Raw genomic sequence first — 23,013 nt, 5'->3', positions numbered from 1 at the left:
GTCCTTAAATGCAGTTGCATTAAATTTCCCCCTACCTTGAACAAGGAGAACCAAACCGTTTTCAGCATGACAGTGCTACTGTTTACAATGCAAGCTCCATGTAGATTTGTTTACATGGGTTGATCTTGAGTGGCCTATAAAGAACTCTATTAACACCTTTGGGATGCATTGGAATGCTGACTGCACCCTAGGCTTCTTGCTACAGCAGTACCTGACTTTACCAACACCCTTGTGGCTGAATGCACAAACATCTAAAATCTAGTGGAACACCTTTCCAGAACAGTGGAGTTTATTATAACAGCAAAAGGCGACTAAATGTGAGATGGGGAGTTCAAAAAGCACATACGAATCTTATAGTCAGGTGTCCACAAACTTTTGTCCATGATGTATATTAAGCAATTTTGAAAGCAGACTCTAGTATCAACACTTTGTAACAGTAAATGTTTTTTTTCTTTCATTACACAGGACAATATTCACAAAATAATGTAGTTTTTACTTCTATATTTCTAAATTGTGTTTTTGTCTCTAGCCACAATTGTTTTAAATGAACTGAACTGGACCGAAGCACTGGAGGAGGTGTTCAAGAAAAACAGGGAGGAAGACCCGACGTTACTCTGGCAAGTGTTTGGCAGCGCTACAGGACTGGCTCGCTATTACCCTGGTATGCATTTCTATATGTGTGTGGCTCGTTTGTATTTATTTGTTAATGATGACAGCATCTAATTTACACAGCAAAGAATTATAGACCACAATTATGAAAATAGGTGCTGACAGCAATCTAGCAACTCAATGTTTTCAAAAAAGTTTATGTTTAGTAAAACTTTGCATAAAAATACGTATCTCCAGGTTCTCAGATTGTCTTCTATATTTCGCCAATGTTGCAAGTTATGATCATAATCGTAGCTTACACTATGTATAGAAAGAGCGGTAGGACATTACTGGAAGATGACAAGAGATCAGGAAGACCTTCAACAAAAAATATTTTTAATAAACAGAGCTAGTTTGAAACTTTTGATACCACCTCATGTTAAACCCCCCCCCCCAACACCCCAGAATAAAAAGACAAACAAATGAATAATCTTCTTAGGAGAAACGTAAATTAAACTAAATATAACCTAAGCACGTTGCCCAATCAAAGTGAATATTTTGCAAAATGGCAGCTGACAAAACTATATGTTTACACCTTTCTAATGACATAATGCAACAGCATTTCTGTTGCTTAAATGTAAATCCATTCACAAAACTGCTTGCTATAACACTGCTCAATCCTAATATTGAAACTGACAAATTATATGTAGATACACTATATTGCCAAAAGTATTGGGTCACCTGACCTTTTCTGCTATATGTGTTTTTTCCAAACTGTTACCACAAAGCTGGAGGAACTAAATTGTACTGGACGTCTTTAGATGCGCTATAAATTTTTTTTTTACTAATTTACATACATTCATTTGAACTTGGAAATCCAAACCTGTTCCAGCATGACAATGCCCCTGTGCACAAAGTGAGCTTTTTGAAGATCTGGTTCACATACTTTGAAGAGTCTTGAGTGGCCTGCTACAGAGCTCTGATCTCATCCCCACTGAACACCTTTGGGATGGTTTGGAACGCTGACTGCACCCCAGACCTCCCTCACCTCACCTACATCAGCAATACCCTTGTGGCTGATGAACACAAATATCCATAAGCACACTCCAAAATCTAGTCGAAAAGCTTCCCAGAAGAGTGGAGGGAATTATAAGAGTAAATTGGGATTAATGTGGAATGCAATGCTCAAAAATCAAATAACAAACTTGTTATCAGGTGACCCAATACATTTGGTAATATAGTGTATCTCTATAGCAAGGTTTTAACCAGTCTCTAAAAATTTTAGGCCTTAAAAAGTGTTAAATTAACTTTTTTAGGTCTTCAATCATTTTAAACAGGTCTTACTTTATTTTCATTGAAATGCTCCGGCAGCACTTTAGAATGTTTTCGTTTGTTAGTTCTTTCTTTCGCTAGTCTAAATATCATTCGCTGTATTAAAATGACAAATAAGACGACTATGCAAAAGCCAATCAGCTTTCTGTTACTGTAGCAAACCTCTCTCAGATTGTACCACAGACGTAAAACGGATTTTATTTTTCAGCTATGGGGAAGTACAATACTTGCGGTTCTTGGCTTGAAAAAAATATTTTAGGTTAAAGCCAGTTGCTAAGAACGTATTCGTGTGTGTTTTTGATGTTGTAATATAGGTCCTAAATTTCATTCTAAATGGTCTTAAAAAGGTCTTAAAAAGTCCAAATTTGACTTTGTGAAACCTGCAGAAACACTGTATAGAAAAGTGTACTAGGGCAGTATTTACCCTCCCTCCCCATGACTAGCAGCTATCATGAGGGCCAATTCCTTCAATAATCCAATATTACTTTGACATCTGGTTACTTTGACATCTGGTTCCTTGGTGGTCTAGTGGTTAGGATGCGGAGCTCTCACCGCTGCGGCCCGGGTTCAATCCCCAGTCAGGGAACCAACCCCAGCCATTAGGGTTGCACAAGCCTTAGTGCCGGTCCCAAGCCTGGATAAATGGGGAGGGTTGCGTTGAGAAGGGCATCCAGCGTAAAAACGTGCCAAATCAAACATGCGGATGGTCCGCTGTGGCGACCCCTAACGGGAGAAGTTGAAAGAAAGTTTTACATTGACTCGAACATCTGACTGTTAGACTGTTAGTATTTACTTCTATATATGATGTAATGTTCCGATCTAAAAAGATGCTGACATGTTATTATTAAATTATACGCTATCAGCTCAACTGAGGGCCCACTAAAGACCCCAGCATTTCTAATGATGATGGAGTAGACAACAAATAAACTCTCATCTTGTTTCAATTATTTTCAGGTTTCCAATTAGTGGCTTTTTAGTTTACAGTCTGCATATAAAAAGCACACTCCTATTTTAAACCTTTGTCTAAATTATTATAAATGTAAATTTTATTTTTTGAGTAATGGGAAAATTCTGTGGCTGCTATGCTCATTTTGTGTGTGTGTTTGGCGGGTTAGAGTGAACTCATTAATCACACCCTCATTACACTGACAGGGCATTACTATGACGCACACACACACACACACACACACACACACACACACACACACACACACACATACACACACACACACACTCCTAATATAGCCTACTGCATTTTATTTGACAAAAAAATCACAAGCAATTAACAGGTCAGATCCTCTCAATCACCTTTGTAAATCATAAACACACAACTCACTCACCAGCACATATTTAGTGACAGCAATTCTACAAAACACCCACATTCACACACACAGACACACAAACATGCAGCTCTTTTATTTAGACCAGTGTGCTGAAATGTACACCCACTAGCCTGGCAGTAATTACTCAGCTCCATCTGCTTACTTTCATTCCATGGTTTAAAAAAAAGTATAAAAAAATAATGTCTGGTAGAATTTCTGCTGTAAAATCGTATGCATCCTTGTAAGAAAAATGCGTTTTGCATTTTAATGCATGCTGTTTGAACAACGTTTCATATCCATGTCTAAATGGTATTATTAGTCCTCGTATTTAATTATTCGCAGCTTCATTTTTTACACCTTGTACATATTAATGTATTATGCAGGAAATATGTTAACATGCAAAACCCTGGTGATAGGAGCAACTCTTTCGGTGGGTTCAAATTGTCACAGAGGATTATTTTATACCTGTTGAGGTGATTAGCATATCACCTTAACAGGTATAAATAAATAATTGAATAATCTCTTTTTATAATTATTATTTTTTTTTTTTTGTATTTAGCCTCTCCATGGAAGGACGCCAGGAAAACACCCAGCAAAATTGACCTATATGACGTCCGTCGCAGACCCTGGTACCTTTTTACACCTTCACAGTTGTGTTTGAATAAGTGCTCACACAGTGTTCACAATGTAAAGAAAAATTAAAATATTGCCATTGTGCCTTTGACAGACCTCTGAATATTTCTTAATGGCAAACCTGTGATGAGACAGATAGATAAATAGGCCCTGTTTAAACAAAATCAGCCATTAGGGTTGCACAAGCCAGTGCACTCTTAGTGCCGGTCCCAAGCCTGGATAAATGGGGAGGGTTGTGTTAGGAAGGGCATCCAGCGTAAAAAATTGTGCCAAATCGAACATGCGGATCACGAATACGGATGATCCGCTGTGGCGACCCCTAATGGGAGAAGCCGAAAGAAAGTAATGCACAAACCATGGAAAATGCTTCTGAAAGGTTTTAATAACTATAAAAATACAAAAAAAACATTTAGATTAGTTATATGCTAGAGGTTGACCGATTTATCGGTTTTAATGATTAATCTGCACTGCTATTTGATTGCTGGAACTATGCAAAAAATCCATACCAATAGTTTTTCCAGGTTCCAGTCCACTGTAATAACGAAAGCATCCTCTAGAGGCGAATCACTTACCTCATGTGCCATTTGTTTTTACACGTGAAAATATTATATTTAATATAATAAATATTAAAAATGATTAGAATTTAGCAATTATATAATTATATTTATTTATACATTTTTATTTAATTAAGCACATTTTCATGATTCAGTACTGTTATTTAATTTTAGATTTTTGTAATAAACTTCAGTATTATTTTACATCAAGTCTTATGTTTTTTTTTCCCCCAGTATTCATTTTTAAAACTTTTTTAAATTGTATATCGAAAAGTACGATTCAACCTAGCTAGTATCAGTAAAATCCGGTTCGGCCTTTATTATATACATTGTACAGGCTTCTGCAACATCACTTAGGCTATAGCCTGTATTGAAAAGGCTGATGGTGATAAGTTATAATTTACCAAAGGATTTAATTTAGAAAAACACAAACAAAGCACAGGACAAATTGATAAACTGAACAACACTGGTTTTTAGATTTCACTAATTAGCTAAAGTAAACGCAATGTATACATAATTGAAATCATTAGGAAAACAGTACATACAACATGTAAATCAGTCTGTGATATAAACGTAAAAACAGTAACGTAAGCAATTTTTTCCCTGAATTAGACAATTTGTCTTTAAAATGCATTTTCTACCTGTTGAATTTCAAACCTGATTGCACAGGTGTTGCTCCTTATTTTATATATTGTAGTAGCTGTTGAAAAGATTATGTTAGAACTACACTGTGAATAAAAATCCATGTGATGTGTATAAAAGAGTCTATGGATAAGAGTTAAAACTCAAATCCACGGTGTCAGTAGTGAAGTGTTCTTCCTGTTGTTTTATTCAGGTATGTTCAGGGTGCTGCCTCACCGAAGGACATGCTTATTCTGGTGGACGCGTGAGTGGGTTTCATATTAGTCTATTTTTATGGTTCTTACTATGACTTGAGTGAGCATCTGCTCTTTTTTCATTCCTGTTTGTCTGCCTCTACAGAGGCTGTAGGTGGCTGAATGGGGCTCAGGTGCTGAAGTGTGTGTGTATGCGCTTAGTCAGGTGTCATGTCTCTATCGGTGTCTTTCAGGAGCGGGAGCGTGTCTGGATTAACTCTCAAACTCATCCGAACGTCCGTCAGTGAAATGCTGGAGACTCTTTCGGATGATGACTATGTCAATGTCGTGAACGTAAGTGTGTGTTCAAGTGTGTATATGGTTAAATCTGACAGTTCCATGATAAAGACAGAATAATATGACAGAATAAAATGATTTTTTTCCCCACACAAATACAGATTAATCCAAGCTAAGTATGTTAGAGTACTATACACACTACTACTACTACACTGTGTTTTAGAAAAAATTGGTTCCGCATTCGTAGGTGTGTGTGTGTGGTGTGTTTGAGTCTGCGAGAAGGACAAGGTGAATGATGAAGGTGAAATAATGAAATATGGATTTGGCTTCAGTGTGCCACTTGAAAACAAGCTCCTAATGAAAAGGCTGCTTCAGTGGGTGGATGTGCTGAATTGGGAGGTGGGTGTTTTAAAGCGAATGCTGAGAGATCAGGCGGAGAGTGAGCTAAGGAAATGCCCATCTATCACTTCACTGAACGAAAGCCTACAAAACTTGGCAGGCTGCACCAGAGAAAAGTTTGGCTGGATTAATCAGAGCTACACTTTCTTCTCTTTTGACTCACTGACTGGAGGTCCAATCACTGTCCGTCACATTCTCGCATTCTTACGCTCTTCCAGAGTTTTTAGAGAGTCATTAGCTGACAGACATGACATACTTATTTTGAATTTAACACTCTTCCTAGACAGGCTGATGTTTTGACATGTGTAGCTTCACATGTCATGTTCAATTCATATACTTTACAACAAGATTATTTATATATAACTTTTTTCCCCTTGGGAATTTAGAAACATTGCTTTTTGCTCTACTGCTTCAGCGCATCGACAGAGTGTCTGCTGTCTGAGATTTATCAGCTTGCTTTAAGATGCGTGCGTGTGTGTGTGTGTGTGTGTGTGTGTGTGTGTGTGTGTGTGTGTGTGTGTGTGTGTGTGTGTGTGTGTGTGTGTGTGTGTGCGTGTGTGTGTGTTACCTCTGGCTAGTTATGTTGCTCATGCTTGTTTAGCATTGATGAGGCAAATTCTAGAAGAACAGGTGGTGTGTGTGTTTGTGTGTGTGTGTGTTTGTGTGCGTGTGTGTGTGAGTGTGTGTGTGTGTGTGTGTGTGTGTGTGTGTGTGTGTGTGTGTGTGTGTGTGTGTGTGTGTGTGTGTGTGTGTGAGACAGTAGACATTCAACTAAGTGAATGCTTGCCTTTTTCTTTATACTATAAGATAATTAATAGATGTCTATAGCAGTTTTCTGTCATGGTGTGCAGTAGTTACAGTAAAGATTGTACAGCTTTGGTGCAGGCTGCAGGTCTAAAGTGAAGGATATAGGATCTGGTTGGGGGTATTGGGTTCAGATGTTTGGTTCAGGGCTTAAACTATGATATATGACACAGGATTTATGTGGTGTTGCAGGGGATTTCATCACTCACATCACATTAGCCTGGTGACACCATGTCAGTCTGGAAGCCTCAGTGGCCTTAAGGCCTCCCTCCATTATCCATCCATCACTCAGGACCACAACTGATGAGACTCACCCATGACAAATAATCTATATGAGAGAGCACACATGCTCAGTAGGCTCCTTGTACATTCAGGATAAAAAGTTTTACCAGGTTTTATATTGGAATTTTCGATTTGATTGTATTATTTTTAAACGATAAGAGCTGCTGTTCATTTGAAATGATAGACTGCATTATTGACTGTCACCTTATCAAGCTTCAAAATGCAACTGAACAACAAGAAGCATGTTGAGTAATTTAACCAATCAGAAACGCAGCTGCTATTTAGCTAGAACAGGGATCGTCAGTGTGCGCTTCTTTATAGCTTGGCATGGCCACAGAAGCCCACATCTGTCCTGAATTTGGCCTGCTGTCAGCACTGTCAAGCGTGTGTCTGAGCACCAATGCAGCACCTAGTCAACTATATTAGAAGCGAACATTTCATTTGCTTGCTCGTGTTACCTGTTGACCCACATGCAGTATCATCTGAGCTTGTGCTCTGCACCATAAGATCATATTTATATTTATACATGTATAGTGTATAGGTGTATATAATTATGCTTGATTGATTCTTGGTCATTTACAAAAAACCATTACAGGCCTGAATGTCAATTCATAGAATATAACTGCAACCTATTTTGCAATCACAGTCAGTATGGCACAGACTGTCTTCTGATTAAAATCAGAACCATTTCTCTGGTTTACTTTTGACTTTCCCAAGATACAATTTATCTCCCTGAAAAAGTAAACAGTCTAGCCTCCCCTACTCCCTCCTTTCCATTTTCCCATGGTGTTCATCAGAGATTAGTCTTTGGCCTTTTCCTGTTTCACATCATTAGACAACAGAGTATCAACTTTGCATCTTAACTGAATTTTCACTTCCTGTCATTGTGTAATGTGTGAGTGAGTTTAAAAGTTAAAATTTGTATGCAAATTATCTTTATTATCCAAGTGCAAGTACTAAAGGCGCTGGAACCCATTTGGTAATTGCTAGTTTATTTCTTTGTTCTTATTTTAATTTCTTTGCTTTACAATTTTTTTTGTAGACCATAAGCCATAGAGACATGGATTTTCTACATCCATGTTCGTATATCATAGATCCATTTATAGACTCTTAAAGGTCTTGTGTTTCTTGGCAAGAACTTTTCACTAGAAGTAGACTTGTGAGTTGTAGTAGCACTTTTAGATGTAGTAGTAGCAGCACTAGTTGTATTCGTATTAGTAGTTTTAGTTTAGTAATAGTAAATAGAAGATGCATTAGTAGCAGTAAAGGTAGTAGAAGTAGCAGCTGCACCTGTTGTAGTTGGAGTAGTAGAGGCAGTATAATAGTAGTAATGGTAGTAGCAGATATAGAACTAGTTATAGGAGGCAAAGTAGCAGTTACAGCAGCAGCAGCAGCAGCATAAGTAGTAGCAGTTGTAGTAGTAGCAGTAGCAGCAGTAGTAGTAGTAGTAGTAGTAGTAGAAGCAGTAGTAGTATTAGTAGTTGTAGTAGTTATAGTAGTAGCAGCAGTAATAGTAGCAGTAGTAGTAGTAATAATAGTAGTAGCAGTATTAGTAGTAATAGAAGTAGCAGTAGTAATAGTAGTAGTAGTATTAGTAGCAGCAGTAGTAGTATTAGTATTAGTATTAGTAATAGTAGTAGTAGTTATAGTAGTAGCAGCAGTAGTAGTATTAGTATTAGTATTAGTAATAGTAGTAGTAGTTATAGTAGTAGCAGCAGTAGTAGCAGCAGTAATAATAGCAGTAGTAATAATAGTAGTAGCAGTATTAGTAGTAATAGTAGTAGCAGTAGTAATAGTAGTAGTAGTAATAGTACTAGCCATAGTAGTTGTAGTAGTAGTAGTAGCAGCAGTAGCAGTAGTAGCAGCAGTAATAGTAGCAGTAGTAGGAGTTGTTGTAGCAGCAGTAGTAGTAGTAGTAGTAGTAGTAGTAGAAATAGGGTAGTAGTAGCAGTAGTAGTAGAAATAGGGTAGTAGTAGCAATAGGGTAGTAGTAGCAGTAGTAGCAGTAGCAGTAACAGTAGTAATAGCAGTAGTAGTAGCAGCTGTAATAGTAGCAGTAGCAGTAGTAGTAGTAGTATTAGTAGTAGCAGGAGTAGTAGTAGTAATAGTAGCAGTGGTAGTAGCAGTAGTAGTAGTAGTAATGGAAGTAATGAAAGGAGCAGTAGAAGTAGCAGCAGTATTAGTTCCAGAATTAGTGGTAGTAATAGTGGAAGGAGCAGCAGCAGCAGTAGTAGTAGTAACAGCAAGGTCAGCCACAGTTGTAGTAGTTGGGATAGTAAAAGTAGTTGGGTTGTAGCAGCAGCAATGGTAGTAGTAGTAATAGCAGTAGTAATAGTACTAGTAATGGTTGTAGCAGCAGTAGTAGTAGGAGTAGTAATAGCTGTAATAGCAGTGGTTTTAGCAGTAGTAATAGTAGTAGCAATAAAAGCAATAGTAGTAATAGTAGTGGTTGTATCATCAGCAGTACTGTATATTAAAAACAATTTTTTTTTTACATGTTTTCTTAATGCTAATACACTCATGCACATTGTGACTTCAGTATAATAAATTTAACATACAGTTGTAGAACAGTAACTTTGGGGTGACACTGTAGAAGGTCGGTCTTAAATTTAATATATTTTCACCTATATTTGTACTATTGAACAGAGCCAAAAACAAAAAACAATAACCAGTTGTTCATTAACTTTTTTAATCTGTCTCTGCTTGGGCTGTATATCTAGCCAAGTGCTATGTCGGTTGTTTTCTGTTCTTAATTAGGTTTCTCTAAAATAGATTTTACACACAAAGGTGTAAGCGTGCATGCTGAAATGAACGTTATAATTATTTATTTACCACACATATGGATTATTTTATTGATTGTGATTGCACTCATGTGTCTCTATATTGGTATCGTCTGTGCGGTATATGAGTTGCTCTAAATCTTCTCTAATCGTCCAATTTGACACTGTTATTTGTTTATTATCTTATAAGTAATGTACATGTTTACGTAAATCTGACATTTAGAGTGAGTGTAGAATGATGAGCGACAGGGAGGAATAGTTGATACCATTTCAGTTAATGGATAAAGAAGGATGAGTCTCTGTGCAGTTCTTTTTGGATTGAGGTAATTGTCAAGCAATCGAGGCAAATATTCAGGGTTATTAAAGTTCTGTCACACAATGCATTGCTGCAAAAGAGTTCTAGTTGAGCATTTTGTGAATATTAAAGTGTCTTCATGAATTATGAGAAAGGTCTTCTGAAACAGTAGACTGGAAGAACCAGACAACACATAAGCTGAATTTGAAATGAAATTAAATAGATAGTGGGGGAGTGGTGGCTCCAGCGGTTAAGGCGCTGGGTTGGCGATCAGAAGGTCTGGGGTTCAAGCCCCGGTATCGCCAAGCTGCCACTCTTGGGCCCTTAAACAAGGCCCTTAACCCTCTATGCTCCGGGGGTCCCTTACGAAAGGAAATATCAAGGTCCGTGACGTCGGAGTGACGTGGGGCCGCCTTCCCGTGGGCTCACCACCTGCAGGAGGGACCGTAAGGGACGGTGCTGTGAGGATTGGGCAGCAGTCAAAGGCGGGGGCCTGCTTAGACTGCTGCCCCCGCGACCCGAATTACGGATAAGCGGGAGAAAATGAATGAATGAAGGATGAATGAATAAAATAAATAAGAAGGATAAAGGGTCTCTTAATCCTTTTCAGATTTGCTTTGTTTTTGAAAGCGATGTTTGGCTGCAATTAGAAGTTATTTCTGTGTTGTAACTCTGTAAAGAATGTTCTTGCAAAATCTCATATGGTTTGTGAACTGCATGGGGGGGGGTGTTTGTTTGTGTGTGAGTGAGTGTGTGCATGTGCGTATGCTTCAGCGTCATCTCGAGCTCTATTTGGAAAAATGGTCTTTTGGGAGTAGTGAGTCATTTGGGCCTGCATGGCGATGATACTGAACATCACTTACTTATTCAGGCTAGAGACACTCGTTTTTTTTGTGAATCATCACTGTAGCTGAACAATTAATTACACATTAAAGAAAAATCCACTGTAAAGACGTAATTTTTAAATATTAATAAAACAGAGTGGAAGGTTTGTCTGCTTCGTTTAACCATAGATGCGCTGTGATATGCGATTTGTCCGATAGCATGTGCCGTGTATGTTCAATCGTCGTAATCGGGTTGTTGACCTTGATTTCTCTTCCCGTATGTTTTCCTTTACTTGTGTCCTCGCCATTTTTAGACAACCACAGCCTTTTTTTGTTTCTTTCTCTCCCGCATTTCCTCCACATCTCTCTGTCTCACAGTAATAGGATTACAAAGGTCAACAACATCAAATGACACACTACAGAAATCCATTTTCAGGGACAAACAGAGATGAAACTTTCAAGTCATTCCAGCTTGTCAAACCAAATACAGCTCATTTATAACTTCATATCAAACTGATGGATTGCAACACTTTAATCCTCCACACACTCCAAAATCAGGTTTTTATTGATTTGGGTTTTAATGGGAAAGGTTAGTATGTTTTAAATGCTATTAAAGCAGCATTTTGTGTGTGTGTGTGTGTGTGTGTGTGTGTGTGTGTGTGTGTGTGTGTGTGTGTGTGTGTGTGTGTGTGTGTGTGGATATACGTGTAACTCTTTTACCAGTTTAACACAAAAGTGAACAACACAGCATGTTTCGACCATCTGGTCCAGGCCAACGTCCGCAATAAGAAGATCTTGAAAGATGCAGTGCAGAACATTACAGCTAAGGGCATAACCAACTACACCAAAGGCTTTGAGTTTGCCTTCAAACAGCTTTCAGATGTGAGTGCTTATCGGATCTTTCTTTCAAGTCACAATTATCTTTCATCTCTTCCTCTTTAAATGCTACACATTCAGAAGGGCATTAATTTCAGTGATGAAACAAATGTTTTCCTAAAGACATCATTGCGTTGCCTATAACGATTCTTAATTCAATAAGGAACCTGTTGTGGTGCAGTGCTGTTGTGTTATTATTGTGTACTGCTCTCTGCTGGTGCTGTTTTGTAACTGCAGCTGTTTAAAATGACTTTTAGAGGAACGTGTCAAGAGCGAACTGCAACAAAATCATCATGCTGTTTACTGATGGTGGAGAGGAGAGAGCTCAAGAGATCTTTAAACAATACAATGATAAAAAGGAGGTGTGAAGAATAAATATCTTATTAAATCAATCTTTCCTTGGTCTAATATCAAAAATAGCTTAAAGAGTGTTTTTATATTCAACAAACTCTATTACTTTTTTTTTTCTTTCTTCCGACATTCATTTTTTTTTATCTTTTAGGTCCGCATCTTCACCTTCTCTGTTGGCCAACACAATTACGACACAAGACCTATACAGTCGATGGCTTGTGACAACAAAGGTACAAGTTAGCAGAATGATGAGTTTGACTAGAGTACTTCATTTTAAATTGAGTATTTGGTTTAGTTTATTGTTTTTTCTTTCTCTTCCCCCTCTTCAAATATTTGGTTCCAGTATTCTGTTGCTTTGTGGGGTTTTTTGTTTGTTTTAGTTTTTTTTTTTTTTTTTATAAATTACAATTTGCACTTGATTTATGGAAATGATTTTTGGCCCAATTGCAAAAACAAAAATGCTAATGTAATTAGCATTTTATGTATGTAGAAGTCTTATATGGGAGAAAAAAATATATATAAAAATAGAAGTGTTTCATTAGATGTGTGCTGTTGAGTTATGTTTACACAATGTATTAAAAGTTTCATACATATAGTATGTGCAACAAATAAATGAGATATTGAAGGTCTCCGGGACCCGCTGTCAGGCAAATTACAGGCTCTGCCACTATACGAAAGATGGCATTGTTCACTGAAATGTTTGATGTACGGTGATGTTAATCAACAGTGCAAAAACTGTGCCAAATACAAATATTACCCAAAACCAAAAGATAAAAAAGAAGATAAATAAATGCATGTATACAAACACCAAACTGCATGTTTGCTGGGTCACAGCTTGTTTTAGGCTCCATAATTATACAGAGTATTGGTGTGCTTGAATATGGCATTTTAAAGTGCCATAATTAATTACTGAAATTTGTGTATTGAAAGTAAAAAAAATAAATAAAAAATAATAATATATAGAATAAGATCTATCTATCTATCTATCTATCTATCTATCTATCTATCTATCTATCTATCTATCTATCTATCTATCTATCTATCTAGCTATCTATCTATCTATCTATCTATCTATCTATCTATCTATCTATCTATCTATCTATCTATCTATTAATGAATGAATGACTTAATTGAATACATTGAATTTATGTAACTAAAAATTTTTTTTTTGCCTATTTTGACCTGAACCTGTACCTACTGCTGCCCTCTACTGGTAGAAAAATTCTGCACATTGCTTGTACAGAATAAACAAAACAAAAACAAATAAAATAACTCATTTTTGATTGATTTTAGGCTACTTCTATGAAATCCCTTCTATTGGAGCGATTCGCATAAACACACAGGTTTTGTACAAAAGCATCATGATTCTTCTTAATGATATTTTTGGATTCACCAATTGAAAATGGGCACATGTTTGACTTGACTATATGATGTTACATACTGTACAGGAGTATTTGGACGTCCTGGGCAGACCCATGGTCCTGGCTGATGCTAAACAGGTGCAATGGACCAACGTGTACCTGGATGCTTTGGTATTTTAATTGTTTTTCAGATTATGATTGATGTTTCTGTTTATAGTATTTCTGTAGTATAGTGTTTTTATTTTTTATTTTATGTGTGACAACAGAATGAGTGATAAGGTTTAATAGCTATGTTACAGCACCTGTTGTTTTTGACCTTTTCAGGAGCTTGGTCTGGTCATCACAGGCACTCTACCCGTCTTCAACAAAACGAAATCCAAAGAAAACGGCTCGCGCATCCAGGTCTCGGTGAACTCACTGATCTCGAAACTGACCTACAAACTCTAAACAGTGCAGCTTCTGAGATATTTCAATCAATGACCAGAGACCAGAACACTACGCTTGACCCAAAAAGCTATTAATAGGCTTTTTCTCTGGAAATACGTGATATTTTTGTTACTTTTAGTAACAAATAAACTATTCGTTATGACGCAGAAGCCTTTATCTCCTGCATAGTAACCACCAGGACAGTAGCCTTTTGGGAAATCGACTGATATTCCCGGTAGCAGAAAGTAAATATTGTGTCCTAATGAACAATTATAGGTCAAAATAAACTGGCTGTAAACTCCTCGGCTTAGCAGCCTAGTGTCCTTTCTCTCAGTGGAATTGTGCAAAACGTGCTCACAAGCATGATAATGGTATAAAGCATTACCCTTCTTTTCTTATGCATGAGCTGCGCTCTCTTTTCCAATCAGGATGTTACTTTGAATGTTAAACATTTATCACTAAAGCGTTAGTGACATTTAGCTGATCGTGTTAATAAGGTCGTAGGATCTTTAACACCCTCTTCCTTAACTCATTTGCTATTTGCATGTGCAACTCTGCATGAAAATGATCTCCTTTACTGTTTTTATCTAGCATGAGAACCAGCTCATTCTAGGAGTCATGGGTGTGGATGTGTCTCTGGACGATATCAAAAGGCTGACACCACGCTTCACGGTGAGCGTACAGAACGCACGCATGCACGCACATACATGCATACATACAGAACATTACACACCCGATCTCTACACCCTATCTGAGCTCTCAGAACAATCACATTATAAGGCTACTTTTAGAATGCCATGTGAGTTCCACTAGACGTCTACAACACGGATGCTTGCCCGGATAAGATGAATAATAATAATAATACCTGATGGGTTTCTTATATCTTGAGTAACTTTTGCCATTTTGCACATCCTTTTTTCCATTTTTTTAAATTTGCAAATTAGACAAATGATATCAACTCCCAAATGCTCATGTCTTAGGATCATTACAGCAACCCCCATGAGGGTCGACAGGGCGGTTTCCTTTGAAATTGAGCATTCTTAGGAGTTTTCAGGCACTTTTCCCTCAGAACACATGAAGTATTCCCACATATCAAGGGCCACACCCGTAATTTTTAAGGCCTGGGACAGTAGGTCCAGTCTGATGGCTAGGGGACACGAAGTACCCGTCAGCAATGTCAACAGCAGGTAGAATCACAGAATTGGCCACTGTTTGCCTACTGAATTTTCACTGCAGTCTCATCTATAACATGACAGAAGTGCCAAGACTAGCATACTGTTGTAGATTTTGGCCCATGGTCCCAGTTTCTGTCCACTTCATAAACTTATGAGATTAAGTCTAAGTAGTAAGTCTGAGGTGCACCATTTCGAGTTTTACCACCAGTGTTTTTGCTGTCAAAATACCTTTCAGTCACAGTAAGTCGTGTGTAGGCAGTGTGTGTCCAATCTTAATATTCTGACTGCATTTACAAGACAGCTTAGTCTTCGTTAACAGCCTCACATGGAGCACAAGTCAAACTCATTGCCTATGAATTGCACAGTCTGTGCAGGCATCAAGTGATATTTCTGGCAGGTAATTTTCAGTCTTAGAGCTTCTACATGTGAGCTTAGGAGCTCTGTCTGTCTCCTCACTTGTCATCACACCAGCCATTTAGTCAGATAGCAGTGTATGCACCAATATCTGACTGCTGGTGCAGATTTTTACAAAAACAGCAGAATTAGAAAAGAATTTGAATCAGATTTGAGTGCAAAACTGTGTCTATGAATCAACTTGATTAGCTGCTTTGTCATGAGGGAATTGTGAGAACCTTTTAAAGGTATGTAAGGTGATGAATATAGTATTGGTACTCATTAAAGACATGAGCAAATAGGAATAAACAGGAAGATTTAGCACATACTGTATACTGTACGTTTTAAACTTTTAAACGACTTATAGATGCATTTGAATAGCTATGAGATTTTGGACATGTTTGTGGACACCCTACCTTAGGATCTGCATGTGCAAACATCCCATTCCACATTTAGTCCCTATTTAGTCCCAATTTTTATAATAAATTTCGCTCTTCCAGGAAAAGTTTCACTAGATTTTGGAGTGTGCTTGTGGAGATTTGTGCTCTCATTCAACCACAGGAAAATGTAATGCACCAAAAAAGACATCCTATACTGTTCCCTAAACTGTACTAAACTGTATTTATTAAACTTTTTAATAAATCTATGTATTACTGAACAAATAAGTATAGTCTATTGGTCTATTGTTTGATGGTCTGATCTTATCTAACCTTCCTCCTTCTGCCTTTTCTCAGCAGACACACCCTTAAGAGGACATAAGCATTTTTATGCTTACATTATGCATTACATAAGCATCTGCTTGTACTTAAGACTTGATTTGTAAATGGCTGTGATTTTCCATTAAGCTCTGAGGAGCATTTCCAGATGAACAGACACTGATGATTAGCACACATAACTTGCCCATGATTGACAGATTCGGCCTGTGTTGAATTGAGATCTTGGACAGTTCCGATGCTCAGTGGGATTAAAACAATACTCTAAAACAATCCCTCTGACTCTGGCGATTCGGGTTACAATGGTTTGTCTATCATTATACCGGGTTGTCACTTGAGTGGACGTGCGTTTCACTATTTATTTTTTCTGTCTCGTTCTGTCTCTCTGTCTGTCTCAGATCGGGCCTAATGGATATTATTTTGCAATCGATCCCAACGGCTATGTGCTGCTCCATCCGAACCTCCAGCCTAAGGTACACGTCATTGCATTGTACATCATTTACGACTAAATGTTTTTTGATTGATATATTTGATTCTTTATCACTCATATATCATTTTTAAAAACGCTTTGTATCTATTTCTTCCACTTTTCCCTTTCCCACTATATTTCAGATCGCCTTTTAGTATGTAAAACAAGCTTTATGGATAGGCTCAGATATCCTCGTAGAAATCATGTCTCAACAGGGCACAAAAGATATGATTCTTTTTCTTTTTTTCCCTCTTAATCTTCCTATTTCAGATGATTTGATTTCTTTACATTGACTTTTACATTGGAAAAGTTTTCAGCACATATAATAACCAGTCTTTATTACCTTTTTGATCTCAGACCCCAGCCATGGTTTTGGAATGTATTACCATTTGTTCTCAGTGCATAAATATATAATCAGTGCTTGGCTAGACCTCCATCAGTGCGCCTAAGCACATGGTTTGTGTGATTGGTGCTTTTTTTTGTGCGTAACCTTTACAATTTGCCTGAAGTTGTACGCTGTAAACTGGCAGTGAACTTGCGTATATGTTTCTCAATCGCTCCCAGCCATGTCCATATTGGTCCAGAGCTGTGAAGTATTACGCTGCACATGCGAGGTGTTATGGAACATTAAACGAAGCATATGTGATGAAGACAAGAAAGAACGATGTTGAGGATAAGCGAGTGTAGCCCGTTTTATTTTTCAGCGTGCATGTTGTAAAAGGAGTATTTATCACTTCAATGCTGATAAGTGCCTCCCAGTTATTAAACAGCACAATGGAAGGCAGGAACAGCCGACACACGGGGGGGGGGGGGGGGGGGGGGGTGTCTAAGAATAGCTCAGGTGAACTCGCCGTCATGGTCGGACATAAGAGTGTGAGTTATGGCTGTGAGAGTATTTTAAACATGCGAGAATTCCTCGGTTCTAGAAGCCATGTGCACCAGAGAAAGCATGGCAGATGGTCCAGGAGTGCTGAAATAATTCACCATGCAAAGGCAAGTGTGATGTTTGCTGTTAAATGCATAGTAGAATAACAATGCTCCAGGTCATATATATGGAGAGGATTAACTTTTACCCACCACCGAGTCAAATCAAATAAACTAAACCGAGTCGCGTAGGCTGAGATAATATAATTGAGTGTTATGACAGACTTTCATGTCCTTCAGAATTTTTACCCTCTGGCATTTAGATTAAAGAGAAATAGCCATGACATTGAAAGCTCCTTTCTCTGACTCTCTTCATTCATCTGCACTGTATACCTTTTAAAAATAACCATAAATATCAATGCACAAGTCCTTATCAATAATTATTTTTCTATTATTTATTTTTAAAAAAAAATTTTTCTTTTATAAAAAAACAAAAGCTGTTCAAGTGGCCAGTTTTTTTTTCCACCACATGAATTACTCCCCATGGAGTCTTGTGTGGACTACAGGCCACGAGTTCAAAAGTGTTTACATTTTTTTCCCAGGAGCCATCTCTGATCAGTTCTGAAGGCTTGATCTCAAATGATTTGCCGTGACCCGATACTGCCTCGGCGTCTGCACGCTGATTGAGTAAGACATATAGGCACGGATTGAATCTCTGAAGCACAGACTCTATACTTGACCTTGTGCAGCGCGGATATGCTCGCGCAAACGCATAAAACAACCAAAGGTGCTAGATATATTGGAATGGGTTCAAAATGCAGTGTGCGTATCCAGGAGTAAGGAACACAGGGGATGGATTTTGTCTAACATTTCAAGAAAGGCAGCATTCAGAAAAAGTTTGGAGAATAGTGTTTTTTTTTTTTTTTTTTTACAGGATACTTTTGATTTTATATATCGATGAAATGGAAATGGCTTACACTCCCTTGGTGCTATTTAAGTTCACTGCACATGGGCATCTCTTCAAAGCTGTCTACTTTTTTAATGTCTACATAGTAAAATGGGAATTATAGTTTCCATGCTGTTAGATGCTCCCAATGCGTTTTATTATTTCAATGATATACAGATTCATTCTATATGCTTGCTTTTTTGTGTTTTGTGTGTGTGCGTTTTCATGCCTTGCATTAGAGGAGGATACACAATCGTCACATCAGATTAAATAACAAATATGCAATTACTTTCCATGAGGTGAGACAACAGTAGACCATGGAGTTGATAGACCGTAGTTACAACAGTAGACTAAAGAGCCTGATAGAACAGTCAATTCCATTATTATTGGCACACTTTGTGAGCAGCAAAAGATGTCTTTAAATATGGACATGTTGACAAATAATAATTGGTAAAGCATTTCCTGGAAGAAATACAAGCACATAGTTGTGCTGAATTGACAAGGTAGGGTTTAAAACGGGAGAAATCTGTTTCTATAGCTATCACTTTACCATGCAGAACATTTTTGTCCCACGACTACTGCATGTACTGATTGACATGCGTGTAGTGGGTGGTTGGGGTATAAATGCCATTGAATGCACTTGTTTTTTTTGTTAAAACATCCCAATACTTAGAATCTAAGTAGTAGAATCTAAGAATCTATTCATCTTTTTGAGAGCTCCTGTAAAAAAAAAAAAAAAAACTAGCAGAACAGACTGAAGTGATTCACTTTTATATTTTACAGTAGCGTTTTTGGCTTTCTTCACAAAACAGTTTATGTTTATGATCTGAATGGTCAAAGCACTCGATTTTGGTCTTATCTGACTTATCTGTCAGAAAAGTCAAATAAAACTTCTCTTATCTGACTTGCAGTTGTAGTTTCAGTAACAGTAACAGATAAGACTCACATGTTGCATTTTGTGGCAAGCTTAGTATTGTTATTCATGCTGTTATGACTATTATAGGAATGCATAGGCAACAATTCTGTTGTATTGCATTATGTTCTTGGAGAAATTGTGTAGATTAACAAAAATGATAAAACTTAGTACATTTTATAAAATGTCCATCAGATATGCCAATATTTTTCACCAAAATTAAATAACTATTAGTTGTTTAATTAGAAATTGTAAATAATTTGTTATCACAGTGTTTTTAACCCCTTCTCCCAATGAGTGCCAATAATGATGTTGCTATATGGAGTATGTATCTCTTATCGTATGTATCTAATAGTCTGTTTTGTATCTCTTTGTAGGATAGAAACATTGCTTTAGTCTTAGTCTTTAGAGTTTTAGCTAGAGTTTTCGTCTGCAGTCACATCCTGCATTTGTTAGTCAGGTGTGATTGCCACTGTGTTTCCAGTTCACATCAACTAATACTTAAACTTGTCTAATATCCTGATATAGTCTAGTGTAGTCAAGTCAAGTTTATTTCTATAGCGCTTTTCACAACAAACATTTTCTCAAAGCAGCTTTACAGAATTTACAGAACAGTTAAGGTGAACGATGTGTATTTATCCCTGATGAGCAGCCATGGTGACTGTGGCAAGGAAAAACATCCTTAGATGTTATGAGGAAGAAACCTTGAGAGGAACCCGACTCAAAAGGATAACCCACTCTCATTTGGGTGACATCAAGAGTGTGAATATAGTCTTTAAAACAATACAAAACACTGGAGAGTGAGAACTTGTAAGACTTTCTACAAGAGCGTCAAGGTAAAGCTTAAGTTCTTTAACAGTGAGCTAAGCATATATTATTAGTATTATTAGAACGAGAGAGAAAGCGAGAGAGAAAGAGAGAGACTATTAGTAACTGTTAATGTGATAGGTAATAATGGGAACTATGGCTCCTTCCTAATTCATTCAAATAAATAAAAAAATGCATATTATTATTATATTATTGGTTCTGCACATCTGTACACGGAAAAAAAAAAATGCTTTAAAAGAAATAATAAATATATAAAAATGTAAATTTTTACCTTGTATTGTAAATTGAGAAAATGGAAATATAAAAAGAAACAATGGTGTATTTTGTAGATAGTGATGCAGTCATGTGACCAATTTACCTCAAAACAAGCAACTTAATGGTCTTGGATTTCTCACTGCATTAATGTTACATCTATGGCATTTGGCAGATGCTTTAATCAAGACCCTAACCCTAACTCTTAGCCACTTGTCTTTTGGCGTCTTTTGGCCAAGGCCGTATGGCGCAAAGTGGCGCCTGTTCACTACATAGTGCGTAGGTCACTAATTAGACCCAGTTAACTGCCTTGTTGGCACAGTGCTGGAATTTCTTCAAGAACAGTGCGCTAAAGGGTCCTCTCCTTCCACCCTAAAGGTTTACATGTCCGCTATTTTGGCTTATCATGCTCCACTTGCCCAGCAGTCGCTAGGGAAAAACCCATTAGTGACACATTTCCTCTATGGTACCCTGAGGCTGAGGCCTTAGGTGTGACCCAGAGTGCCTTTATGGGACCTGGTCGTTGTCCTGGAGGCCTTGTCTAAGCCTCCCTTCGAGCTCCTGTCTGAAATGCCCTTAAGATTTTTGACAGTCAAGTTTTTCTACTGGCCCTCTCTAAAGAGGGTTGGAGAACTTCACACACTTTCCGTGAGCCCCTCCTGTCTGGAGCTTACCCCAGGCATGGCCAGTGCCTTCCTCTAACCCAGACTGGGATATGTCTCCAAGGTGCCTTTTGGCTGTCCCATGACCGGTCGTGTTCCAGGCATTCTATCCTTCTCCTTTTCAGGGCCCTGACCAGGAGAAGTTTACACCGGGTGTGCCCGGTGTGAGCACTGGACACATATGTCCACAGAACTGCCGTGTAGAGAAATCGGACCAGCTGTAAAAATTGTCTAACTGCCCATAAGCAGACTTTCAGTAGGTGGATTGTGGATGCTAGCCTGAAAGGGAAAGTCTCTAGGTTACGTATGTAACCCTGGTTCCCTGAGAGAACGAGACGCTGCATCTCCAAGCCACACTTTCCTCATCCCTGCAAGTGTTTCCTTCACTTTCGAAGCTAGCGCCGTCTCCATGGCATTTGCTTTTATAGCTTCCTGGTCGTGACATCACCACGCTTTTCCGTTGGACTGATTACACATTGGATTCATTGCACAGAAACACGAAAGTGTTCCCAAAGCATCGCGTTCCCCCAAATAACCATGGTTACATATGTAGCCTAGAGACGGTCATAGTCAAAAACACAGTTTTTAGATCTATCTCTATAATGGAGGTAACTTAATGTTTTGTGGATGTCATACAACAATTATATACCTCTAAACTAAAAAAAAACTCACGATGAGTCATTCATTTATCAATAAAAAAAAAACCTTCATTGTCAGTGTGATTTGGTATAAGAGAAAAACAGGGCTCTCATAAGAACATAATCTATGAGGTGGCAACGGTTTGCTTTGCACTGGCGTGTTTTACACCACGAATGTCTGTTTATATTCTTAGCGCTCTCCCTGCTGTGTTTTGCTCCTTTTAAACTAATCTTTTTAAATGAATCCTTGCTGTTTTGCAGTTATTGAAATAGGGCTGCCCATTCATAGTTCATTAAGTAGGAGATGAAACATTTCAGCATTTCTTGCTGTTTGTGCCATGTTCTTTTTTTCTCTCTCTTTTAGCTTTGCTAATCATCTTAATGCAGCCTTTTTTCCATCTCCATCTTCATACTGAACAGAAATTATACCCATTTTATGATTCACCCTCCCAATGCTAAAGTGAATCTGGTCTACAGATTCTAGTCTGTATTATCTTTGTAAATAGTGGCACAGTTGAATAAGGAATACAGAATATGGATTTAGAACAACAAAGAGATTGTAAAGCTCTGAGTAATTTGTGACTACATGGTATATATTAACTGCATCTGAGCAATGCCCATCCTAATATAAATCCATCATGATACCATTAGAGTGATGTTTCGAGGAGTGACATTCCCTTGTAGTAGAGGGATTTGGGTGGGACATGGAGGAAGTTAAGGGAGTCTGTTCGAATTCTTCTTTAAACAAATCCTTCCTGTTTGTAAATCATTTCTGATTAGCCAGGGCCGTTCGGCATGGGTAATATTGGAACCAAATTTCATCCACAATGAAAGAATGTTTACATAGAGCTCTATCAATGGATAGATCTGGATGCATTATCTGTATTATGCATGTTTGATTCAGGAATGTTTCACATCTGGGCTTTGCTGGACAGATTAAAGGAGCTACTCAGTGTGAAGCTCTGAGGATAAGATCACTCCGAGCCTTTTTCCTATTCAGACCTGAAAACTAATGATTTCAGTCTAATGCCTCCATGGATCCTATTGTACGTGATGCCACTGAGTTATACGTGAAACGCATTCATTCTGTTTAAGCAGCTGTTGAACTTCAGGGTGTTACAAAAGATTATGATAACACTTTTTAAACCATTGCCATTTCTTTAAAAACACACACAGATGTTGCTTTCGATTTTGGCTCCCTTTTCAGCAATACTGTGGTGT

General features: G+C 37.8%; 1 protein-coding gene across 3 annotated transcripts in view; it reads left to right on the top strand.

Moving 5' to 3' along the window:
* The window catches only part of LOC310731835 (voltage-dependent calcium channel subunit alpha-2/delta-1), a 113,692-nt gene that overhangs the window by 62,501 nt on the left and 28,178 nt on the right, over positions 1-23,013 (top strand). For all 3 annotated transcript variants that reach the window (XM_083551741.1, XM_083551740.1, XM_083551742.1), the window contains exons 7-18: positions 530-661; positions 3,802-3,871; positions 5,265-5,315; positions 5,499-5,598; positions 11,649-11,807; positions 12,059-12,163; positions 12,304-12,382; positions 13,446-13,495; positions 13,601-13,684; positions 13,838-13,915; positions 14,531-14,611; positions 16,619-16,693. In XM_083551741.1, the coding sequence (XP_083407867.1) occupies positions 530-661; positions 3,802-3,871; positions 5,265-5,315; positions 5,499-5,598; positions 11,649-11,807; positions 12,059-12,163; positions 12,304-12,382; positions 13,446-13,495; positions 13,601-13,684; positions 13,838-13,915; positions 14,531-14,611; positions 16,619-16,693 (1,064 nt within the window). The remainder of the gene's footprint in view (positions 1-529; positions 662-3,801; positions 3,872-5,264; positions 5,316-5,498; positions 5,599-11,648; positions 11,808-12,058; positions 12,164-12,303; positions 12,383-13,445; positions 13,496-13,600; positions 13,685-13,837; positions 13,916-14,530; positions 14,612-16,618; positions 16,694-23,013) is intronic.

This window comes from Silurus aristotelis, assembly GCF_946808225.1.
Source record: "Silurus aristotelis genome assembly, chromosome: 10".
Lineage (NCBI taxonomy): Eukaryota > Metazoa > Chordata > Actinopteri > Siluriformes > Siluridae > Silurus > Silurus aristotelis.
The sequence above is the reverse complement of the archived record's forward strand: the minus strand, read 5'-3'. Positions and strand labels throughout refer to the sequence as shown.